This window comes from Myotis myotis, unplaced genomic scaffold (genome assembly GCF_014108235.1).
Source record: "Myotis myotis isolate mMyoMyo1 unplaced genomic scaffold, mMyoMyo1.p scaffold_m19_p_6, whole genome shotgun sequence".
In the NCBI taxonomy this organism is placed as follows: Eukaryota; Metazoa; Chordata; class Mammalia; order Chiroptera; family Vespertilionidae; genus Myotis; species Myotis myotis.
The window spans coordinates 95,016,432-95,036,993 of NW_023416368.1; the positions used below are offsets into that span (position 1 = coordinate 95,016,432).

The window sequence follows — 20,562 nt, forward strand, 5'->3', positions numbered from 1 at the left end:
CGCGCGAGCGCACACCAGGGGAGACGAGGTCCGCTGTGTAGGCTCTGGCTCTGGCGCTGTCGTGGGTGGTCACCACGGCTGTGTCCTTAGTCTACGCTGTTTCTGGCTGGGACATTTCTGGCACCCATGCCCTCTCAGAACTCCGTTCTCACTTCGGGCAGATTTCATTATGATCCGTTATGCATAATTGCTGCCTCCTCATAATTAGGCAGCCGTGGGAAGCCCCTTCCATTTCAGCAAGCCCAGGGCAGGAGGAAGAAGCGGGGGTAGGAAGAGATGGGGGCCCTGGGAACCCAGCGGCGTGACCCCTGACCTCAGCGATGGGGCCAAGGTCAAGGCTAGAGTGCCAGGTCAGACTAGCCTGGGACGTTTTAAGACTTCCCCCCATCTGTCCGGCCCCCAGAATGTGAGCCCTACTCCTTGACAATGCAGAAGACTGGCCTGGGGTTAGATGCCTCTGCCTGGTGTCCTTGCTGCCTAAAAATTCCTTTAACTCGTCTGAAGGTGCTGGGAAAATGTCCCCATCTGAAATTATGGGTCCCTGGAGAGTAGCTTGCCTTTGTTCTAGGAGCCAGGAGGAAAATTGCATTTAGCGGACACCTAGGAGGTGGTGGAGCCCAGGAGGTCAGGGTCAGGCAGACTGAGCCAAGTGCCCTGCTGGTCCAGCCAAGGGGACCCCTCTGATGATGACTGACAGGTGAAGCAGATACAAAAGTATAGAGTCAGCCCTGGCGGAGTAGCTCAGTTGGTTAGAGCATCTTCCTGATACACCAAGGTTGTGGGTTCGATCTCCAGTCAGGGCACATACAAGAAGCAACCAATGGATGCATAAAAGGGTGAAACAGCAAAAGTGATGTTTCTCTTTCTTAAATCAATAAATAAAAATTTTAAAAAAGTATAGAGTCAGGAGAATAACAGGGAAGGTATAAGAAGATGGGTTTTCCAAGAAAAAAGCTAATCAGGAGATGCCACCTAATTTCTCCTGATTACCTGAGGTCTCCAGGACAGAGACACATACCCTTTATTGTGGCACTGTGGCTACCTGCCTATAATTGTTCTCATGAAATGGCTTAGACAAGAGGGGTGGACACAGGAAATCAGAATGATAGTTCTGATAATTAGTATTATTTATTTTTAAAAATGTACCCTCCACAGCAGGTGTTCTTAACCTGGGGTCTGCAATCCTTAGGACACCCATGAATAGTCCTTGGGGAGTTGACTGCCTGGAATTGTTTACAGAATTGTGTATGTCTGTGTACACAGGCATTTTCTTGAGGAAAGAGGTGCCCAGCTTTCATCAGATTCTCAAAGGGTTTGGGGACCTAAAAAGGGTTCAGAATTCCTGCTCTAGATACCTCCTCTGTAGGTCAGCATTTCCCAACATAAATGTCTAGGACCACAGGCAGCAGGGTTACCTGGAGCACTTATTGACAGGCAAGTTCCTGGCCTCGAGACAAAGCTCCTGAGTCAGACTTTCAGGGGTGGGACCTGTGATGTTTTCTGGGAATGTTGATTTTGATGCATTGCCAAATAAGAGAAATAACATCAAGTCAGGGCAGTGTGTGCTGGTCCCTTGTGTCTGTGACACCTTGGGAGAGAACCCCAGATGTAAGCTTTGGTAGGGGGGAGAAGATTGAAATCCTATCGGGTTGTGTCCTTACCCCCTTTTGTGGCACTGACTGAGCTAGAATGTCCAAGGGGAGGGCAGAAGTTCTGGCCCAGGGCTGAGGCAGGCCAGCCAGCCAAGACACAGATGTGGTTTTGTTCTGAGAATCTATGACTGAGTTAATCTCTCCATGCCATTCCACCCCAAATCCACAACTTCCCATCTCCCCAGATAAACCAGTCCCAAGATCTTGCCTGGGCCCCATGGGCTGACATGTCGGCTCCTTCTCTCCTCTCCTGGCCTGGGCTCACCTGGCCACCTCAGTGGCAAAGACAGTAGTAGAGATTTTGGGATAGAAGCATCCAGAAAGCCTCTACTGCAACCTGCCCCTCCCTGGCTTTACTCCTCTTCCATCTTCTCTCGAACCTCTGCTGGCAGGCCCTCATAAAGGCTGTTCTCCACCAGAAGCCCAGCCTTCTTAAGCCCTCTACAGTTGCCCAGTTCTTCTGGCAGAGCCTCCAACCTGTTGCCCTTGAGCTCCAGGCGGATGAGGGACCTGAGGGCCCCCACCTGGGGAGACAGCTGAGTCAGCTGATTGTAGCCCAGGAGTAACGTCCGAAGCTTACAGCAGAAGAAGAGCTCATCAGGCAGGGTCTCCAGGGCATTGTAGGAGAGAGCCAGGTGTTGCAGGTTCTGCAGGAGACCCAGCTCAGGTGGCAGGGAGTGTAACCCATTGTGGGTAACATCCAGCAGGCGGAGGCCAGAGCACATGCCCAGTTGGGTGGGCAGGGCCTCCAGCTTGTTGTGGCTGAGGTAGAGCTGCTCAAGGACCCGCAGCTTACGTACATGTTCGGGGACGTAGGCAATCTGGTTGTGCCATAGCCTGAGCGTGATCAGCTTGCGACAGTGCTGGAAGCTGAGGATCTCCTCAATGGACCGCAGGTGGTTGTCCTTAAGGTCAAGTTCCTGCAGTGCGCCTAGGCTAAAGACTGCATGGGGGATGCGCTCCAGCCCACAGGCCACTAGCTCCAGCTCCCGTAGCACCGTCAGCTTCTTGAGGCTATTAAGGGCCAGCAGGCGGGCCCCATCATTGTGCAGGCTAAGCCGCTGCAGGTGACCAGCCACATCAGTCACGCTGGCAGGGACCTTGCCGGCATTGCTCCAAAGAGATAGCACCTTGAGCTGCTTCAGCTCTCGGAGGCTCTCAAGGGTAGCTGCCTGAGCCAGCTCTGGGGGAAAGAGCCCCTCAAGGTGCAGCTCTTCCAGGCCACGCAGCCCAAACACCCAGAGAGGCACCTCGCGGAGCTCCTCACACTTGATACGGATGACCTTCAGGCGGTCCCGCAGAAAGATCTGCAAGGAAAAGGGTAGCCTGGCAGGAGAGTGGATCAGGCTGAGTTCCTGCAGGTGCACCAGCTGTGACAGGCCTGGGGGGAAAGTGATATCAGAGATGGCCTCCAGGCGGAGTGCCTCGACCTCGCGGAGCTCAAAGACGGTATCAGGCAGTCCTGGGAGCATGCAGAGCGCCAGCTCCAGCCGGCCCTTGGTGTTGTGCTGCAGCTTCTGCCGAAGTTTCTCAGGTGTCCACTCATGGTTGAGGTTGAGCTGCTTCAGGCGGCTCTCGCTGACCTCGGAGAGGAAGACAGCGAAGCGCTTGGAGTACAGTGGGTCATACTGGTCGATGAGGTGCAGCATAAAGGCAAAGTCATTCTTGACATCGGGAATGTCACCCATGCCGGTCTCCTCCCGAACAGAGCGGAAGGAGTATTCCTTGAGGGGTCGGTGGAAGAGCCAATAGAGTGTATAGAGGCAGGTGATCCCATAGACACACACAAAGGAGATGTAGCAGAAAGCCAGCTTGGAGAAGAGGTGGGCCTTGGTGTGGTTGCAGCAGAAGCTGGCATAGCCCGTGAACCTTGAAGTCTCCACTGTGCAGGCCACCACAAAGCTTATCTTCTCCACATAGATGAGGTTGTAGACCAGGATGGCAAAGAACTTGCAGACTTTGAGCACCATCTGCCTGATGTACATGGTGTATAAAATGTCCCCCTCTTCCACGTGCACACGGAACTTCTTGACCTTCTCAAACAGGGCTTTGGCCTGTTCCCCCTCCTTCTTGTCCAGCAGGGTAACAGCTGGTGGCTCAGTCACCACCTTCTCGGGCTCTGTCAGCACCTTCTCTGTTTCACCCTCCCCCACCTTCCCTGGCCCTGCCTCAGCAGCCACAGTTGCTGTTGCCTGTCCAGTGGCATGGCCCTTACGGTTCTCCCCCGAGACCTCAGACAGAGCCCGTGTGGTCCATGGTGAATCGAAACACTTGCCCAGGATAGAGGTGAAGTGTTCGATCTTGGAGCTTGTGCCAGGGAACTTGAACCAGAAGCTAGTGCAGACCATAAAGATGAGTGTGTGAATGACAACCAGGTAGGGAAAGTACTTGGGGTACCAATGAAGGGCCTTCTCATAGCAGAGCTGGTTAATGAAGCTGTACTGCTGCAGGTCCAGGTTATTTTTGAGGCCGCTCACTTCCTGGAGACCCTCCATCTGTTCAGGGACCCCCTGCAACAACAGTTGCTGACACGGGGCCTCAGATAAGTTCTCCCGGGGTTCATGACTGGGCAGACAGATGATCTTGTCCTGTGTCACCTATGGATTAGGGAAGAGGGTGAAAGAGGGTGAGGGATCTGGGGAATCGGGAGAGAAGTAGGCTGAGGTGGAAGGCCCTGGTCCCCAACTGTCCCCAGCTGGCTCTGATGACTTTAGAAGAGTCAGTAAACCTGAGTATCAGTCTTTGTCTGAAAAAAAGAGTTAGGTTGAATTGTGTCCCCCAAAAAGATGTTGGAGTCCTAATCCTCAATACCCATGAATGTGGCAGTGTTTCCAGAGCAGATGGAGTCAAGATGAGGTCATTAGGGTGGGCCCTACACCAATATGACTGCCTTTATTTATTGATTGATTGATTTATTAAAAATATACTTTTAGCCCTAACCGGTTTGGCTCGGTGGATAGAGAGTTGGCCTGCAGACTGAAGGGTCCCAGGTTCAATTCCGGTCAAGGGCATGTACCTTGGTTGTGGGCACAACCCCCTGGTGGGGAGTGTGCAGGAGGCAGCTGATCGATGTTTCTCTCTCATCGATGTTTCTAACTCTCTATCCCTCTCCCTTCCTCTCTGTAAAAAATCAATAAAAATATATTTTAAAATATATATATATATACTTTTATTGATTTCAAAGAGGAAGAGAGAGATAGAAATATCAATTTTGAGAGAGAATTTGATTGTCTGCCTCCTGTATGCCTCACACTGGGGATTGGGCCTACAACCTGGGCATGTGCCCTGACTGGGAATCAAACCGTGACCTCCTGGTTTGTAGGTTGATGCTCAACCACTGAGCCATGCCAGCCGGGGTGACTGTGTCCTTTTAAAAAGGGGGAATCTGGACATAGACACACACACGTAGAGGGAAGATGCTATGAAGATATAGGGAGAATATCATCTATAAATCAAGCCCCCAGAACCTAGGAAAGAGGCATGGGACATATTCTCTGTGACAGCCCTGGGAAGAAACCAACCATGTTGACACTTTGATTTCAGACTTCTAGTCTTAAGAACTGTAAGATAAAAATTTTCTGTTTAAGCTACCCAGTTCATGATAGTTTGTTATGACAGCCCTAGCAAAGTAATAAGGTAACTGCAGTTCTTACTAGGTTCTAGGGACAAAGTATTATAAAAATATGGACTACCATAGCTATGGGCAGGACTTTGGTGCTGCTGCCAGTGATGGAGAAAATGGGAAGGCTTCAGAATTGGTCTGTAAGTATAGGGGGCTCTGGTTTCCCCTTCCTTGGATAAGAGGAAGATTTCCGAAATTCCCCAGGCCACACCCTCTAGAGCACCGGTTCTCAACCTGTGGGTCGCGACCCCTTTGGCGGTCGAACGACCCTTTCACAGGGGTCGCCTAAGACCATCCTGCATATCAGATATTTACATTACGATTCATGACAGTAGCAACATTACAGTTATGAAGCAGCAACGAAAATAATTTTATGGTGGGGTCACAACATGAAGAACTGTATTTAAAAGGCCAGAAGGTTGAGAACCACTGCTCTAGAGCCCCGCCCCTATATAGACTCCTCTCCTACCCCCTCATTCAGGCCCCGCCCTGCCCCTTCCCTTACCTGGAGGGTGCAGCCAAAGACCCCGATCATGAGCATAGCCACTGTGAGGTATTCGGCCAGTACGTCCCACCAGGGTTTGAGCAACTTGAAGGCAGGCTGCTGCTCTGAGAACTGCTTGAACTCGGCCACTGGAATCATCCTGCCTATGAGAGAGGAGGAGGTGTGGTGCGGAGACCTCAGGCAGTGGCATCTGCTGCTGGCTCCCCCTAGGAGCCAGACGCTGCTCCGGATCTGCACTCTACCCTGCCGAAATCTGGCAGAACCCAGGAGCTGTGCGTCCCCTTTCCCTCTCCCCCAGACCTCACCTCCTTCCTGGAGTCAAGCAACTAGTGCTCTCACTACTTCTGCTCCCTGGGACCTCTGCACCAATCCGAACCTGCCTGCCCTTTCAGGGCTCAGGAGGGCCGCCCCCGGCACCACTGTCCCCCAGCTAGCCTGTGTGTCCTTCTTTCAGAACCAGGGCGTCTCCTGCCCTTAACTATGAGCCAGGCAAAAGTCCCTCTGCTGCTCTTTTGACTCCAGACCCTGGGTGTCTGAGTGTCAGGACTGGCTCTCCACCACTGGACGAGAGGATGGCTCAAGGCACAGGACTTCCGGGGCGTGGGCCCTGCCACCCCCTTGAGGGGAGCTCGGGGCACCACCTCCAAACTCCAACCGGAAAAGCCGGCTGGAGCCTGGCTCCGATTACAGGCCCCAGGGACAGGGAGTGGCAACACTGAAGGCTGGTCAGCCCTTGGGGTGTGTGGCTAGGACACCTGGGTTTATAGAGGGAATGTACCCAGAACCTGAGGCAGAAAAAGACACTTAGGCGCTGAGAGTGTAGGGCAGGGGGTGCCAGGGTGAGTGAGGCTGTGGCAGAGAATCAGGAAATGAAAAATTTGGGGAGAGAGCCAGTGTGACATCTATGACTGAGACAGGACTGGGCGGCCAGCCCACTGCCTGTCCCTGGGTTTCATTTTAGACCAAGGTATCCTTATTCCAGATACAGATGGCCAGGTGCAAGTCACACAAAAGCCACAAGCCTGGACCAGGAGCCCCCCTCTTCTCTCCCTGAGGCTGGAGGTGGGAGGAGAGGGAGGTAGCAAGGCCACCACTGCCTCTGAAGGGGATCCTAGGCCACCCACCTCTCCCAGCATCCATGGTTCCCAATATATAGGCCTCATTTTCTCCCAGTGGGTTCCTGGAGCCTGCTCTCCTCATCCTGATAGCTTCACTGGTGCAGGCTGGGCAAGGAAGGTAGCATCTGGGCCACCAGCTGGTCCTCCAGCCCTTCACCCATCTTCAGGGGGAACCTGACCCAGTCCCACACCTGCACCAAAGGCTTTGACACCTCCCTTTCCCATCCCCTCATCCCTTGAAAGCCTTGGGGATTTAGTGGGTGGAGATAGAGGATACAGGCCCCACCCACTTAATCCCATCAGAGGTTCCCACCACTGTACCAAGATGGGGATAGGCTAGCAAGATGGGTACATGTCTGCTCACACCCAGACTCTTGGGCTCCCTGACTCAGGCCCTGACTCACCCAGCACCAGGCACACGCAAGAAGGTGCACAAAGAACACAAGATCCCTTATGCAATAGCTCATTCCTCATACTCAGTTTTATACTATCCTAAACAAAAAGCCAAGTAAAAATGTCCCGGTGCATCCCAGTCAGTCTTGGTCACCAGGGGATCTGATAGAAACATACCCAGGGCATCTTAACAGCCCCAAGCACCCAAAAGTACATTGCAGCCACCAAAAGGGTCACTTGGGGGCATTTTGAAGTGTGCACATTTGTGCATGTGGGCCTAAGTGTACAAACATTGAACTGAGGGGAGACCTAGGACCAGGGAGACACCACACATCCTTTTCCAGTCCCTGCCACTTATGGTTCCCCCTGCCCTGGCTACCTGTCCCTGTAAGAGACACTGCTCAGTTGCTTAACTTAAAAATAGGAACTCTGGGGGCTGCAGCAGGGGACTTCCTACCTGAGTTCCTGCCACATTTCAGGATCCATCTCACAATGGCAGAAGTTCACTTCTGGGGTCCACAATCAGGCAAAAAGAGACCCCTAAGGTCCCCAGCAGATTGCTCAGTGGTTCCCATGGAACAAGGTGCATATACAACACCATCAGAGGCAGACACGAGGGGTTATCATTATGTGTCTCCATGACTCAGACTTGATTGTTGGAACCTGCCATTAAGCTTCCACAGACACAATGCCCCCCCTTTGTCTGAGCAGGGCTAGTGGGAGGGTCCAGAGAAGAGGACTTTCGGGATGGGGGAAACCCTAAGAAAAACAACAATGGGGCCACACACACAACTTACAGCCACCATATCTCAGAGAGCATGGGTGTTGAAACTCTTTTTCCAGCCTCAAAGGGAGAGAAATAATTTGCGCAAGTTTTCACAGCTACAAATGGCATTTGAGGTGGAACCTCAAATGCCTGATTGCATCCATTCTGTTCTATTTTGAGAGAAAACCTCTGGCAGAGACTAGTATCTTTGCCAAAAGAACTTCAGTAGGGTAATATGGAGGTGAGATGGTGGGATGGCTGCTCTGCATGCCAGATTGAAGAAGGGGTCTCTGTCAGCCTAGGATAGGTACATGCCCCCTACCCAGTCTTAGCTCCACCCATCCACACTTGACCCTTAGGCTTCTCCTCTCTTAGGCCCTCCCCAATCCTCTAACCTGCCTCCAAAACACGTGGTGGTGAGGACTCCTGATCTAGCCCCTATCCCCACCCACAGTCATGCTAAGAGTAAAGAAAAACACAGCAGCAGTTGTCAGCACCTGTTGGAACAGGCCTTGGAGGGCACAAGGTCCAACTTTTTGACTTTTACATAAGGGAGAAACTGAGGCCTTGGTGGGGGAGGATGGGACTTAGTAGCAGATGGGTGGTGGTGGTGGGGGGGGTGTCACACCTGGGAACTCCCAACCTAGCACTTTTCCAAGGTGCCCTGCCAGGACTTGGGGGTCTAGGTTCAAGAGTCCCAGAGAGGGTAGCCTGGTGAAGAACCCAAGTGGTGGTTCTGGGGCCTTATGGAGCTCAGAGATGAGTTGTTGCTGTTGTCTCAGAGGCCAAGAAGGAGGAAACATCATGAAGACCCCTTCTCCCCTCCCCCTCCACCCCCACCCTAGGTCGCCCACAGCCTGTTGATCTTCACTCTGTCCTTGGCCAGGTCTGCCTGCCCTGCACCCTTGGCCTGAGCAGGGCCTACCCTCTTTCTGCCCCCACCTTTCCTCAGCTGCCCTGTGCCCCAGGCGGTGGCGGTGGGCTCAGGCCACTGTGCCAGCCATATTTGGGGCAGTCCTCCTGTGGGCCCGACCCCCACCCAGCAACCTGGTTCCCAGCGGTGGAGAGAGCCACCTACTCACCGCTCAGGGTGGAGCTGGGCCCAACTCCTGGGTCCCTGCTCCGGCAGAGTTAGTTCCCGGGCCAGGCTGGGTGAATCAGGGCGGGCGGGACCGTAACCAGGAGCCGCCCCGCCCCGCCCACCTGACGTCTCAGCCCTGCCTCCCTCCGGGTGCTTCCAGGTGGCCCCTGACTCCTGGCGCCCGGGATCGCAGAAAAGGGTGACCTGCTCTCCCCAAGGTGGTCCAGCGGCCGGCCTTAGGAGCAGGGGCCCTGACCTCTGGGCTCGGCTGCCATTGGCTTGGACCTGGCCTGGGGCATACTGATGAGGATCGAGGCATTGCGCACCCGCGGGGGCGCTCTCCTTGGAACCAAACTGTACAGATGGAGTCAGAAAGAGAGAAAGGGTCTCCTCCTTCGCCCACCGCAAGGTGCAGCCACCTGGCTTTGAGGCCCAACCAAGGAACCAGTGATCAAGGTCCAGAGAAGAGAAAGGGGGCTCCCACTTCCTGCTCTGACCATCCAGTCAAGGAGCTGAGTAGAATGGGGGTGCTTACATGTTTGACCCTGCCCAGCCTTGAGGTTGGCCCTCCACTGGGGTAAGACAGGGAGCACACTGCTGCCAGGTCCTTGGGTGGTCCGTGGATAGGTGCAGGGGGGGTCAGAGGGCGTTGGGAGCTGGGGCTAGAGTCCAGCCTGGGAGGCCAGCTTCTAGGATGACTCTGTCTCCCCATGCCCACCCTTTCCTTCCCACAGGGAGGCCTGGGTTGGGTCTTAGACTAGCCCGGTAGTCGGCAAACTGCGGCTCTCGAGCCACATGCAGCTCTTTGGCCCCTTGAGTGTGGCTCTTCCTAAGCCTTAGGAGTACCCTAATTAAGTTAATAACAATGTACCTACCTGTATAGTTTAAGTTTAAAAAATTTGGCTCTCAAAAGAAATTTCAATTGTTGTACTGTTGATATTTGGCTCTGTTGACTAATAAGTTTGCCGACCACTGGACTAGCCAATTGCCCAATTCAGCCTGGGGGTATAGGCAGTTGAACCTTGATCTGCTTTGACTACAAAAACAACCAAGGGGCCCTGGCCGGTTTGGCTCAGTGGATAGAGCGTCGGCCAGTGGACTGAAGGGTCCCAGGTTCGATTCCGGTCAAGGGCATGTACCTTGGTTTCGGGCATATCCCCAGTTGGGGGTGTGCAGGAGGCAGCTGATCAATGTTTCTCTCTCATCGATGTTTCTGCCTCTCTATCCCTCTCCCTTCCTCTCTGTAAAATATCAATAAAATATATATTTTTAAAAAAAACCCAAGGGAATCTAGACTAGAATGGGGAGTGGTCTAACTTGGGACAAAGAAGCCCCAGAGTTCACCATGTTAGGCTTCCTGAGACCCTGAAACCTTGAAGGTTGGGACTCCCATAGCTTAGATTCCTCTGTGAAACCCTATAATGCATTCCACCCTCTGGTACTCCACCTCTGTTAAGTCTTGGGCTGCCTCTGAGGAGCCATTTGAAACTAAGCACTTTCTCCCTCTTCCTCAGTGGCCTTTTCCTGCCTCCTGAGAAGCTCCTTGATATCTATGCCCTGGGGTTTGCTCCCAACTTTGTTCTGGAATAAGCATCCAGCTTGGCACACTTATGCAAGGGTCTGAGGTCACTGGGCTGGAAGCCCCATTAGCTCCAGGCAGGGGTCTCTGCTGCTCCCTTCAGTGTCTCCAGCACTTGGAATGGTGCCAGGCACACAGTGGTGTGCATTCAGTTAATGATGAGTGGGTGGATGATTGAGCTGTTACCTTAATTCGGGCTCTTCTAGTTGCAGACTGTGAGACAAGGAATTGGATGTAAATAGCTTATCTGAGAAGTGATCCCAACAAGCACTAATGGTGAGACAGTGGGGAGATGAAAATGGGAAGGGAGGGAAGCCAGTAGCTTTAATGAGGGTACATCAATGAGGATGAATGAGCAGGTTGACACTGGGCAACCATGGCTCCATTCTTCTGGGGGACTCTGGGAGATTGTGGAAGACACCCAGTTGTTGAAGTTGAAGTACTAATATATCAGATCCTGTTTGTCTTGGCTGAGGGCTGCTCTGCAGAAGGGAAATGGAGGGGCATTAATTCCCTGGTACTTTTGACTTTCCTAGCATGTGGGAACCATGGGTGCTCAGGAGATATGGAGGGGGCTTTAGGCACCTGCTGCATGGATTGACGCTTGAGTGGGATGGATGGGTCATAGGACACACATACAATCTTTCCAGTTGTTCTCCAGAAAGACTACTCACTTTATGTTCCCATTGAGAATGGGTGAAATTTTCCCACATCAATAACATCCAACTTTTAAAGAAAGGTGATAAAAGAATTTACCATCTTAACTATTTTTAAGTGTACAGTTCAGTGGCATTAAGTACATTCGCAGTGTTCTGCAAATATCCTCACCATCCATTTCTAAAACTCTCCCAAACTGACACTCTGTCCCCATTAAACATTTACTCCTCTTCCCCCTCCCCCAGGCCCTGGCACCCAGGATCTGCTTTCTGTTTCTGTGGATCTGACTCCTCTAGGGACCTCATATAAGTGGAGTCACACAGTACTTGTTCTTTTGTGACTGGCTTATTTCACTGAGCATAATATCTTCAAGTTACATCCATATCTTAGTCTGTGTCAGAATATCCTTCCTTTTTATGGCTAAATAATCTTCCATTGTATGGATGGACCACATTTTGTTTAACCATTCACCATCAAGAAACCCTTGGGCCCTGACCAGTTTGGCTCAGTGGATAGAGCGTCAGCCTGCAGACTGAAGGGTCCCGGGTTCGATTCTGGTCAAGAGCATGTACCTTGGTTGTGGGCACATCCCCAGTGGGGGGTGTGCAGGAGGCAGCTGATCAATGTTTCTCTCTCATTGATGTTTCTAGCTCTCTATCCCTCTCCCTTCCTCTCTGTAAAAAATCAATAAAATATATATTTAAAAAAAAAAAAAAAAGAAACCCTTGGGTTGCTTCCATCTTTTGCCCATTGTGAGTAATTACACACAAGTGTGTAAATATCTCTTGGAGTTCCTGCTTTCAGTTCTTTTGGGTGGAATTGGTGGATTATATGGAAATTCTCTGTTTACTTTTTTGAGGACCATCCATATTGTCTTTCACAACAGCTGCATCATTTCCCATTCCCACCAACAGTACACATGATTGCCCATTTCTCCACATTTTCACCAACACTTGTACTTAATACCCAGCTTCTAAGGTTTTGTGAACCTGAGGTAGTTAGCTAGTTCTGCATAACAAATTACCCCCCAAAACCTAGCAGCTTAAAACAAGCATTCACTGTCTTGCAGTTTCTGAGGGTCAGGAATCTGAGAGTGGCTACATGGGGTGGTCCAACAGTCTCCCTCCCCCACCAGCTCCCAGCAACTACTGTTTTGTTTTCTGTCACTATAGATTAGCTTTCATTTTTTAGAATGTTCTGTAAATGGAATCATACAGTGAAGTCTGTGTGTGTGGCTTCTTTTGGTCAGCAGAATGTTTTTGAGATTTGCCTCTATTTTGAGTGTCCTGGTAGTTTTTTGTTTTTTGTTTTGTTTGTTTTATTGCTGAAGAGTATTCCATTGTAGTGATTGCAGGGTATGCTTTGGTTTGTGTAATCCATCCCCTTGTCGATGGACCAAATTTGGGGAATGGTCTTATATGAGGGCAGAATCCAGATCTCAATTAGATGCAGGATGGAGTCAGTTTAGCCTTGGAGGGACCCTTGCACCAAAGAAGACAGCAGAGCAGGGCTCTGGGCAGGCAGCTATGACTCAGGAGGGCACTGCTGGTGAATGGATAATAAGGCAGGCAGGGGAACCAGGCTGCTGTACTGCCGGAAAGTATTCATTCACACAAGTGATCCTCAATAGACCTGGGGATGAAGAGAGGCCTAGAATGATCCAATCCAGAGGGCAGTGCCCTGGGGGCCGGGGGGGGGGGCGGGAGGGAGTGATGAGGAGGGGTGTTTGAGGAGCACCTCTCCAGGCTGAAGGGAGGGTTCATTGCAAGGATGGGTTCTGAAGATAGGCTTTCACCAGCCAAAGCAGGGTATTCAGTTCTGAGCCTGGCTTCTCTCTTTTTTCTTCCATTTCCTGAACCTCAACTGTGGACACAACTACTGAAGCAAGAAAATGCAAGCCTCTGCTTCTGACCAGGCTAAATATGTTTTTATTGATTTTAGAGAGAAAAGGAGGGAAGAAGAGAGAGAAAAACAATAATGAGAGCTCCGCGGGTGTGACTCAGTGGTTGAGCGTCAACCTATGAGCCAGGAGGTTGGGGTTCCATTCCCAGTCAGGGCACATACGCAGGTTGTGGGCTTGATCCCCAACAGGGGTCGTGTAGGAGGTGGCCGATCAATGATTCTCTCACATTATTTATGTTTCTATCCCTCTTTCCCTCTCCCTGCTTCTCTATGAAATTAATAAAAAACATTTAAAAAGCAAGAAATATCGACGAGAGAAACATCCATAGGCTGTCTCCTGCATGCCCTCTACTGGGTATCAAGCCCACAACCTGAGCATATGCCTTGGCCCAGAATCAAATCTGCAATCTCAGTGCATTGGACAACGTTCAACCAACTGAGCTACACCAGCCAGGGCAGGCCTGGGGTTCTTTTTATTGGGGTAGAGGGTGGTGCCTAGGGTTTCATGAGCTCACTCTTTATTGGTGAATTTAAAGCATGGAAAGGAAAAAAAATGGCTCAAATGGTCAACCAAAATCTCTAAACCAAAGGACCCTTAGTGGGGAAGACAGCCTGGCTCTTCATCTACTTGTGTGGCTGGCAGTGTGTTTATTGGAGATGGCCATCCTTGAGGTGGCTGCCTCTACAATGAAAGTTTAATCAGGCCCTTGCATTACAAAAAATTTAAAAACCCAACTTTCATGGCTCACATACATCATCTTCCCCTCCCCCCATGACAGGTTCACCCTGGTGTCAAGTGCCACCCTTCTTGGTCCTGTGCTTGGAAGCCTCCTAAGTCCCAGGCAAGTATGAGCTGCTTCTGTAATCAGTGTGTGTGTGTGTGGGTGGGGGGGGGGGGGGCGCACTTGCATGTGATGGGGAAAGGAATGGAGCCGAGGGAGCTGGTTCTTTGGGATGGGGCAAGGGGGAGAAAGCACAGGATGTGGGGGGAACACAGAGGTGTGGAGGGCACATGGCATCAGTTGGGCAGCACAGGACACCTGAGGACGGCCATCTCCCTCTTCATACTCCTATGCCTTCCATGCCACAGTCCCCTACCAAGTTCCTCTACTGAGACCACTTGCACGAGTTGATGAAGTCACCAGAATGACACCTCCTACCAGCTGGGCAACCTTGGACAGGATTTTCTCACCTCCTTCATGTACTTGTTTTGACACCTTATAACCTCCCATACATAATCTTGACCCACCCCCACCCCACCCCCCAAATCCTATCTCTGTCAGGAAGCCTTTCCTGACCTCACCGCTTCATGTGATTTAGGTGGGTGTGGAGGTTGGGGGTGCCTTGTCCTGCAGAAGGCTGGGCCACCTCTCACCATATTCAGTTTCTCTCTCCCTCTTGACCTCCCTTCCTTTCTTCCCCCAAATTCAGGATTTGTCCCTAAATTCCCAGGGCTGCATTCTCCCAATAGTCCTCTCCACCACTAGGTAGGGATTTTCCTGGGGTCTGGGAAAGCCTTTGGATATGACAGGGGCAGATGCCTCTAGGGACCCAGGGGGGCCTTGCCTCGTAGGTCCCAAGGGCCAGGACAGAGACCAGGGACACTGAACTGCCGGATTGGTCCATGGGGCCGGAGGTGCGGTCCGGCCCCCTGGTTGCCAGGGCCTTGTGCATGTTGTGGTGGGGAGGCCAGATGCGTGACCTCGAGGGATTCCCGCCTCCCTTCCCCATCCCCTCGGGTTCGGTCTCGCGTGCTCCTGCGCCGCGCGGAGTAGCCTCCCCTCCCTCCAATGCGCGCCTCTCCCTAACCCTCGGCGCGCTCCCGCCACCTTCCTGGGCTGGATCTGGCGCGTGCGCCCCTCGTCTTCTGAGCCCGCGGTCGAGGGGCGGGCCCGGCTCCGGGCGCCACCGCCCCGCAGCCCCCTTTCCTCGCTGCCATACAACCCCACCCCAGGCGACCCTGCGTGGATGTGCGGGAGGCCGAGTCGGAGGTGAGTGCGGCACTAGCAGGTGGAGTGGGCGGCGCGGACTCAGCCTGGCTGGGTGAGGGCATCTCGCTCCGGACGCGGTTCTTTGTCTCTCCGAGCTGGTGCGCGGGCGGCTGGGGCCGCTCCTCCTCCCGGCAGGTGCTGGCGTCCCTCGAGGCTGGCGAGGGGACCCGGGTGTGCGCTCCCGTCCCCCCACCCCATCTGGAGCCTGTGGGATTCCCCTGTCCCAGAGGCTGGTCGTCTGGGTCCCTAGGGAGCGAGGGGTAGGGGCGTGGATCTCGGGTTCTGAAAGGGAGCCGAGACAGGACAAGGGGGATGGGCTGGGGTAGGCAGGGCCTGGAGGAGGGTGATGGGGGTGGGACTTGGGGGCAACCTTGAGCAGCTGGGCTGGTGAGTGGGTGGTTGGGTGGGAGGGAAGTGGATCGAGGCCGTGGGTGGCGACGCTGGGGAAGGGTCAACGAGGTGCCAGAAGCTAGGTTCCTGCAGGCTGCATAATGGTCCAAGACCGGGACGCCGTCTTTTCATCAGGTGCGGGATGGACAAGAGAGACAAGGCCAGGGCAGGGGCCGCTGCGCGGACGACGGCTTCTCACCCTCCGGGACGTCGGAAAACCCCCAGACCCCCAGCGTCTCCTCGACCCCCTCCACCAGTAATCCCCACGGCCCTCAGAGTTCTGGGAGCAGGGGGAGCTGCGGGGCGAGGGCCCCTGGCCGAGCGAGGGGCCGGCGCCCGGCCAGCCGCACTTTCTGAAGCTACTTCCGCGGTGGAACCCACGCGGAGCACCGGGACAAGCCCCAGCAACCCAGGTATCCTAGCCTCTTTCTCCGAGTTCGATCCCATCTCCCTGTACCTCTTTCCTTCTGAGTTATCAGACTTCCTCTACTTCCCGGGGCGCGCTGTTAACTAGGCCTTCTCCGGGCAGCCACGAGGCTCCCAGCGGCGGGGAGAGGGGAGCGGACCCCTGCCAAGATCCCTGGCCCAGGCTCTATCTCTCACCCTGGACGAGCCAGCGGTACCACCAGGTAACTCCCCGATCCACCGACCCCTCCTCCTCCCCCCCTCCTTGCCTCCCTAGGTAAGGGTCAGTGTCACTCTCTGGAATCATTTTACATATGAATTGGGATGTGGGAACACTTGCAGATGACTGGGTGCAAATTGGGTGAAAGCCATTCTAAGGCTGCAAAGGGTCCATGTGTCCCATTTCACAGATGAAGAAGAAAATGTGAACTTTGGAGGTCAAAAAGGAAAGGGGGAGCATGGGGTGGGGAGGTGGGCTCTGCCCTGAGCATGCCCTCCCCACCCTCAGGCTAGGCCCTCTTGGGCAGAAAGGACTCCGGCTCCCAGCTGAGGAACCTAGGGGCAGAGGAAAAACCCCAGAAACTCCCAGAATGAGTGCTCTGAGTGTGGAGACACGGAGAGGTTCGTGATCTGGGGAGGAGTGGGGCTCCTGGGCAGTGAGGGGGCCCAGCCTGTAAGTATCGATGACCCCTTTGCCTTCTGCTTTGTCCCTAGACTCTTCCCGTCCCACCCCAGGCGCTCCTTTCCCAGCCATCTCCCATCGGTCTCGGGGTGGGGGTGCTGATGTGGGACTCCCTCGGGCAGCTTCCAATGCCCGGCCACGACCCCTGGCGGAAGCCCCCAGGAAATCAGTGAGCAATGCCCCGGAGCGCAGCACCGTGGAGCCGAGCCCTGCTGCCAGGAGACGACCCAGCTCCTGCGGGGGCCTCCAGAGGCCAGCCTCACGCCTCCTGGCCTCTAGCGTCACCCCTTTGTCCTCCCCAGCCCGCTCCCCGGCCTCGCTGGGTGGAACACCCCGGGCTCTGGGGCACTCCTCGCAGGCCAAGTCGAAAGGGCTGCAGGCTCTGCGCCCCCCACAGGCCGCACCCTCAAGGAAGGGCGCAGCCATCCTGCAGAGCCTTTCTCCCCCTTTGGCCACTTCATGTCCACGGATTCAGACCGCACAACTGGCACCGCCTGTCCTTATCACAGCCACTACTCTGCGGGACACACCCCTTACATCTCCACCCGCCACGCCTCCTTCGCAGGCCCTTACGGGTCCTCTGGCCACGTCCTTTCCACTAGCTCCTCCTCCCTCTGCTTCACTCTCTCTGCAGAACCTCCCCTCTCCGCCAGCCACACTCCCTTTGCAAACTCCACTCATACACCTGAGTACATCCTTTCCAGAGGCACCCACCTCTCCCACGGCCACTCTTCTAGCTCCAGTCTCTCCTTCAGGTTCACCTCCTCTGCAGAGTACGTCCCCTACCCAGGTTTCTCCGGCTTTGCCCTCTCTTCCGACTCTCCCCTCTCCCTTGACCACACCACTTTCGTCAGCTGGTCTGCCACCAGCCACGCCCCCTCCACGAGTCCCTCTTTCTCAGTCAAGGTCTCTGCGGAACTTACCCTCTCCCTTAGCCACAGCCCCTCTGCAGGACTTTTCTGCGCTGACCACTCCCCCCGCACTGGCCAGTCCTCTGTCTCCGCCCCATCTTCAGCCCTCGGCCTATACAATGGCCTTACCTCCCACGCAGGACCCTCTTCTAGCCATAGCCCCTCCGCAGGCTCCTCCTTCGCTGGCCACGCCCCCAATGCAGACCCCACCTCTGGTCACGCCCCCTCTTCAGGCCGCTCCCTCTTTGGTCCTGCCTCTTCTACGGGCCCCACATTTTCTGGCCTCACCAGCTTTGCAAGCCCCTCCCCTGGACACGCCCCCTCCACAGAGTCCATCTTCTCTGGACACACTTTCTCTACAGGTCTCTCCCTCTTCTCAGACCCTGTCCCCTCTACAGGTCTCACTTTCTCTGGCCTCACCACCTTTGCAGGCTACTCCTGTTCCGTCCAATCCTTTCCTGGCTATGGACCCTGTGCAAACCCAAACTCTGGCCTTGCCTTCTCTGCAAGACCCTCCCCCTCCAATGGCCACGCCCCCTCCTCCGGCTCCACCTTCTCTAGTTTTGTCCCCTCTGCAGGCCCTTCCCTCTCCCCCTGCTTCACCCCCTCTTCAGACTCCACGCCGCCCCCCAACCCCGGGTCCCGATGCCCCGATCCCGGGCCCACGGTTGACCCTGGCGCTGGCCTCGGCCCCGCCGCCACCGCCCTCGCGCAGCCCGTCCAGTACTCTGAGCGGCCCGGACCTGGCGGGCCACAGCAGCAGCGCCACGAGCACCCCGGAGGAGCTGCGCGGCTACGACAGCGGGCCGGAGGGCGCCGCAGCCTCCCCACCCGCCGACGCGGAGCTCGCCGCCTGCCATCCGGCCGCCTGGAGCCGAGGGCCCGCTCCGCCGCTGGCCGCCCGCCGCACCCCGGGTGAGCAGCCTCTGGGACCTGGCGGAGCTGTGGGCGGGGCAAGGCGCTGGAATGTAGACGGACGGGTGGAAGGCGAGGCTTCGCCGCTCGGGGCGGAGCTGAGGGACGGGACGGGGCGGGGCGGGGCGGGGCTTATCGCTCCTGGCTAGTTTGGCTCTTCTCGCTGCAGGAGTGCCCCTGCCTTGGCCTCCAGCTGCTGGGCCTGGCTCTGCTGACGGCCTGTGCACAATCTACGAGGCTGAAAGGCCTGAGCCGGCGACCGCCGCCCAAGGAGCGCTGGATCCCGGGCCCGGACCCGGCGCGGGTGGTGGGAAGGTGGCGGCCGGGACAGGGACGCGGGTGGCCTCGCGCGGCGTGAAGCCAGCGCGCCTGGGCGAGCTGCCACTGGGAGCTCTGCAGGCGAGCGTCGTGCAGCACCTGCTGAGCCGGACGCTGCTGTTAGCGGCGACGGAAGGTGCCCCTGGCGACAGCGGCTGTGGCCCCGGGAGCGCTGGGGGTGGTGGCAGCGCGGGCGGCGCCCGGACTGCGCTCAGCGATGCTGAACTGGGTCGCTGGGCCGAACTGTTGTCTCCTCTGGACGAGTCCCGCGCCAGTATCACTTCTGTCACCAGCTTCTCCCCGGACGACGTGGCTTCCCCGCAGGGTGACTGGACCGTCGTGGAGGTGGAGACCTTCCACTGAGTCAGATTCTTCTAACTCCGCCCACCACACTCCACCCCCGCCTTAGCATCCGATCCTCCCGTTACACCTCTTGGTCCCTGGTCTCCTCCTTCTGGAATCCAGGTCTCCGTAGAATTTTGGCCCAAATTCGCGACCCACCCACACCTTTTGTCAAGGCCCTCCCCTCGAGCTTCGCCCCTTTGGCCTGGGACACGCTCCCCAGGAGCCCCGCTTCCTCCCTCAGCCTTGCCCCCATCCCATGTGTATAGTTTGCAATAAAGCCAGGACACTGCCGCCTGTGCGTCTTTGTCTTTGCGGGAGGGTGGGGGGGACGAGGCTGAGGCTGCGGTGGGACTGGGCGATGCCAAGCGTGGTCTAGCCAGGCACACCCACCCATGTGCGTGAATGTAGGTTTTTTCCCCATCTGACTAATGTTGGAAACTTTAGGAGGGTCCCAGTGGGTGAACTAGTGCGTTCAAGCTCTTCCCACACTGGGCCAGGGGAGCCAGCAACTCCTGGGAGAGGGAGAAGACACGTGGGAGGGGCTCGCTGGGGGTCGGAGGGCCCCTCCTCCCAGTGTGCACCCCCTTACCTTGCATGCCCCGGTGTGTTGGAGGGAGAGGGGGATTGCTCTGTTTCCTTTGGAGACTCCCTACTCAGGGCACACTGCCCTCTGCTTACCCAGGAGGCTGCAGTGTAGGGACCTCCTCAAAAGGACCTCCTATAGGGAGCAGGACCCTCCTGGGACAGTATGGGGAGGTGCCTGTAGGGCAACTTCTTCCAACGCTGGGTAGGAGATCAGGGAGTCTTCACCATGCCCCTTTATGGCTCACAACCCAGGGACCTCACTTACCCTCCCAACTTAGGGTATTCTCCCCAAACCAGGGGTCCTCACTAGAGCCAACCAATATCTTCATTTGTCTCCCCTGATCATAATTCCTTGCCCTTCCTCCCATAACCCAGTCACCCTGACCCTGGATTCCTCAAGCCCCAGCCCAGGCCCTTCTTTCCTAAGTGCTCCTTCAGGAAACACTCCCAGGCCTTTCCTCCCTCCATAAGGGTTTCCTGCTTCACACCAAGAATGATGGAGGCCTGGAAAGGACCACAATCCCCAGGGCAGGTAAAAGGACAGAGCAGGACTCGTTGGGTCCTCAGCCCTTTTTGTGCCCATAGACCCAGTCCTCATAGTCCACCCTGCAGCTAGGCTCCTGTCAGACACAGATCACCCAGTTCTGCCTGTCCCCACCCCAGATATGGTGACCTCCCAACCTAGGGTCTGAGGAGAAATTGGCCCTATCCCAGCAGGACCCTACCACCTCCACCCCTGAGAGTC

General features: G+C 55.2%; 2 protein-coding genes across 5 annotated transcripts; one reads left to right on the forward strand and one right to left on the reverse strand.

Annotated features, from left to right (window-relative positions):
• Positions 1 to 1,109: 1,109 nt before the first annotated feature.
• Positions 1,110 to 9,270, reverse strand: LRRC8E (leucine rich repeat containing 8 VRAC subunit E). 4 transcript variants are annotated; one of them, XM_036315337.1, is made up of 3 exons: positions 9,139 to 9,270; positions 5,780 to 5,922; positions 1,110 to 4,249 (listed from the first exon to the last, which is right to left on the reverse strand). In XM_036315337.1, exons 2-3 carry the CDS (start codon positions 5,915 to 5,917, stop codon positions 2,006 to 2,008), a joined length of 2,382 nt encoding a protein of 793 aa, XP_036171230.1. In that variant the 5' UTR covers positions 5,918 to 5,922; positions 9,139 to 9,270; the 3' UTR covers positions 1,110 to 2,005. The 4 variants fall into 4 exon arrangements, with proteins under 4 accessions (XP_036171230.1, XP_036171232.1, XP_036171231.1 ...); XM_036315339.1 differs by having other exon boundaries at positions 5,780 to 5,918; positions 9,139 to 9,198; XM_036315338.1 differs by lacking the exon at positions 9,139 to 9,270 and adding an exon at positions 7,748 to 8,867.
• A 4,974-nt stretch (positions 9,271 to 14,244) lies between these two features.
• Positions 14,245 to 19,524, forward strand: PRR36 (proline rich 36). The gene is made up of 6 exons (XM_036315325.1): positions 14,245 to 15,266; positions 15,792 to 16,069; positions 16,171 to 16,285; positions 16,570 to 16,682; positions 16,776 to 18,569; positions 18,739 to 19,524. The coding sequence occupies exons 1-6, from the start codon at positions 15,244 to 15,246 to the stop codon at positions 19,248 to 19,250; spliced, it is 2,835 nt and encodes a 944-aa protein (XP_036171218.1). The 5' UTR covers positions 14,245 to 15,243; the 3' UTR covers positions 19,251 to 19,524.
• The last annotated feature ends 1,038 nt before the right edge of the window (positions 19,525 to 20,562 follow it).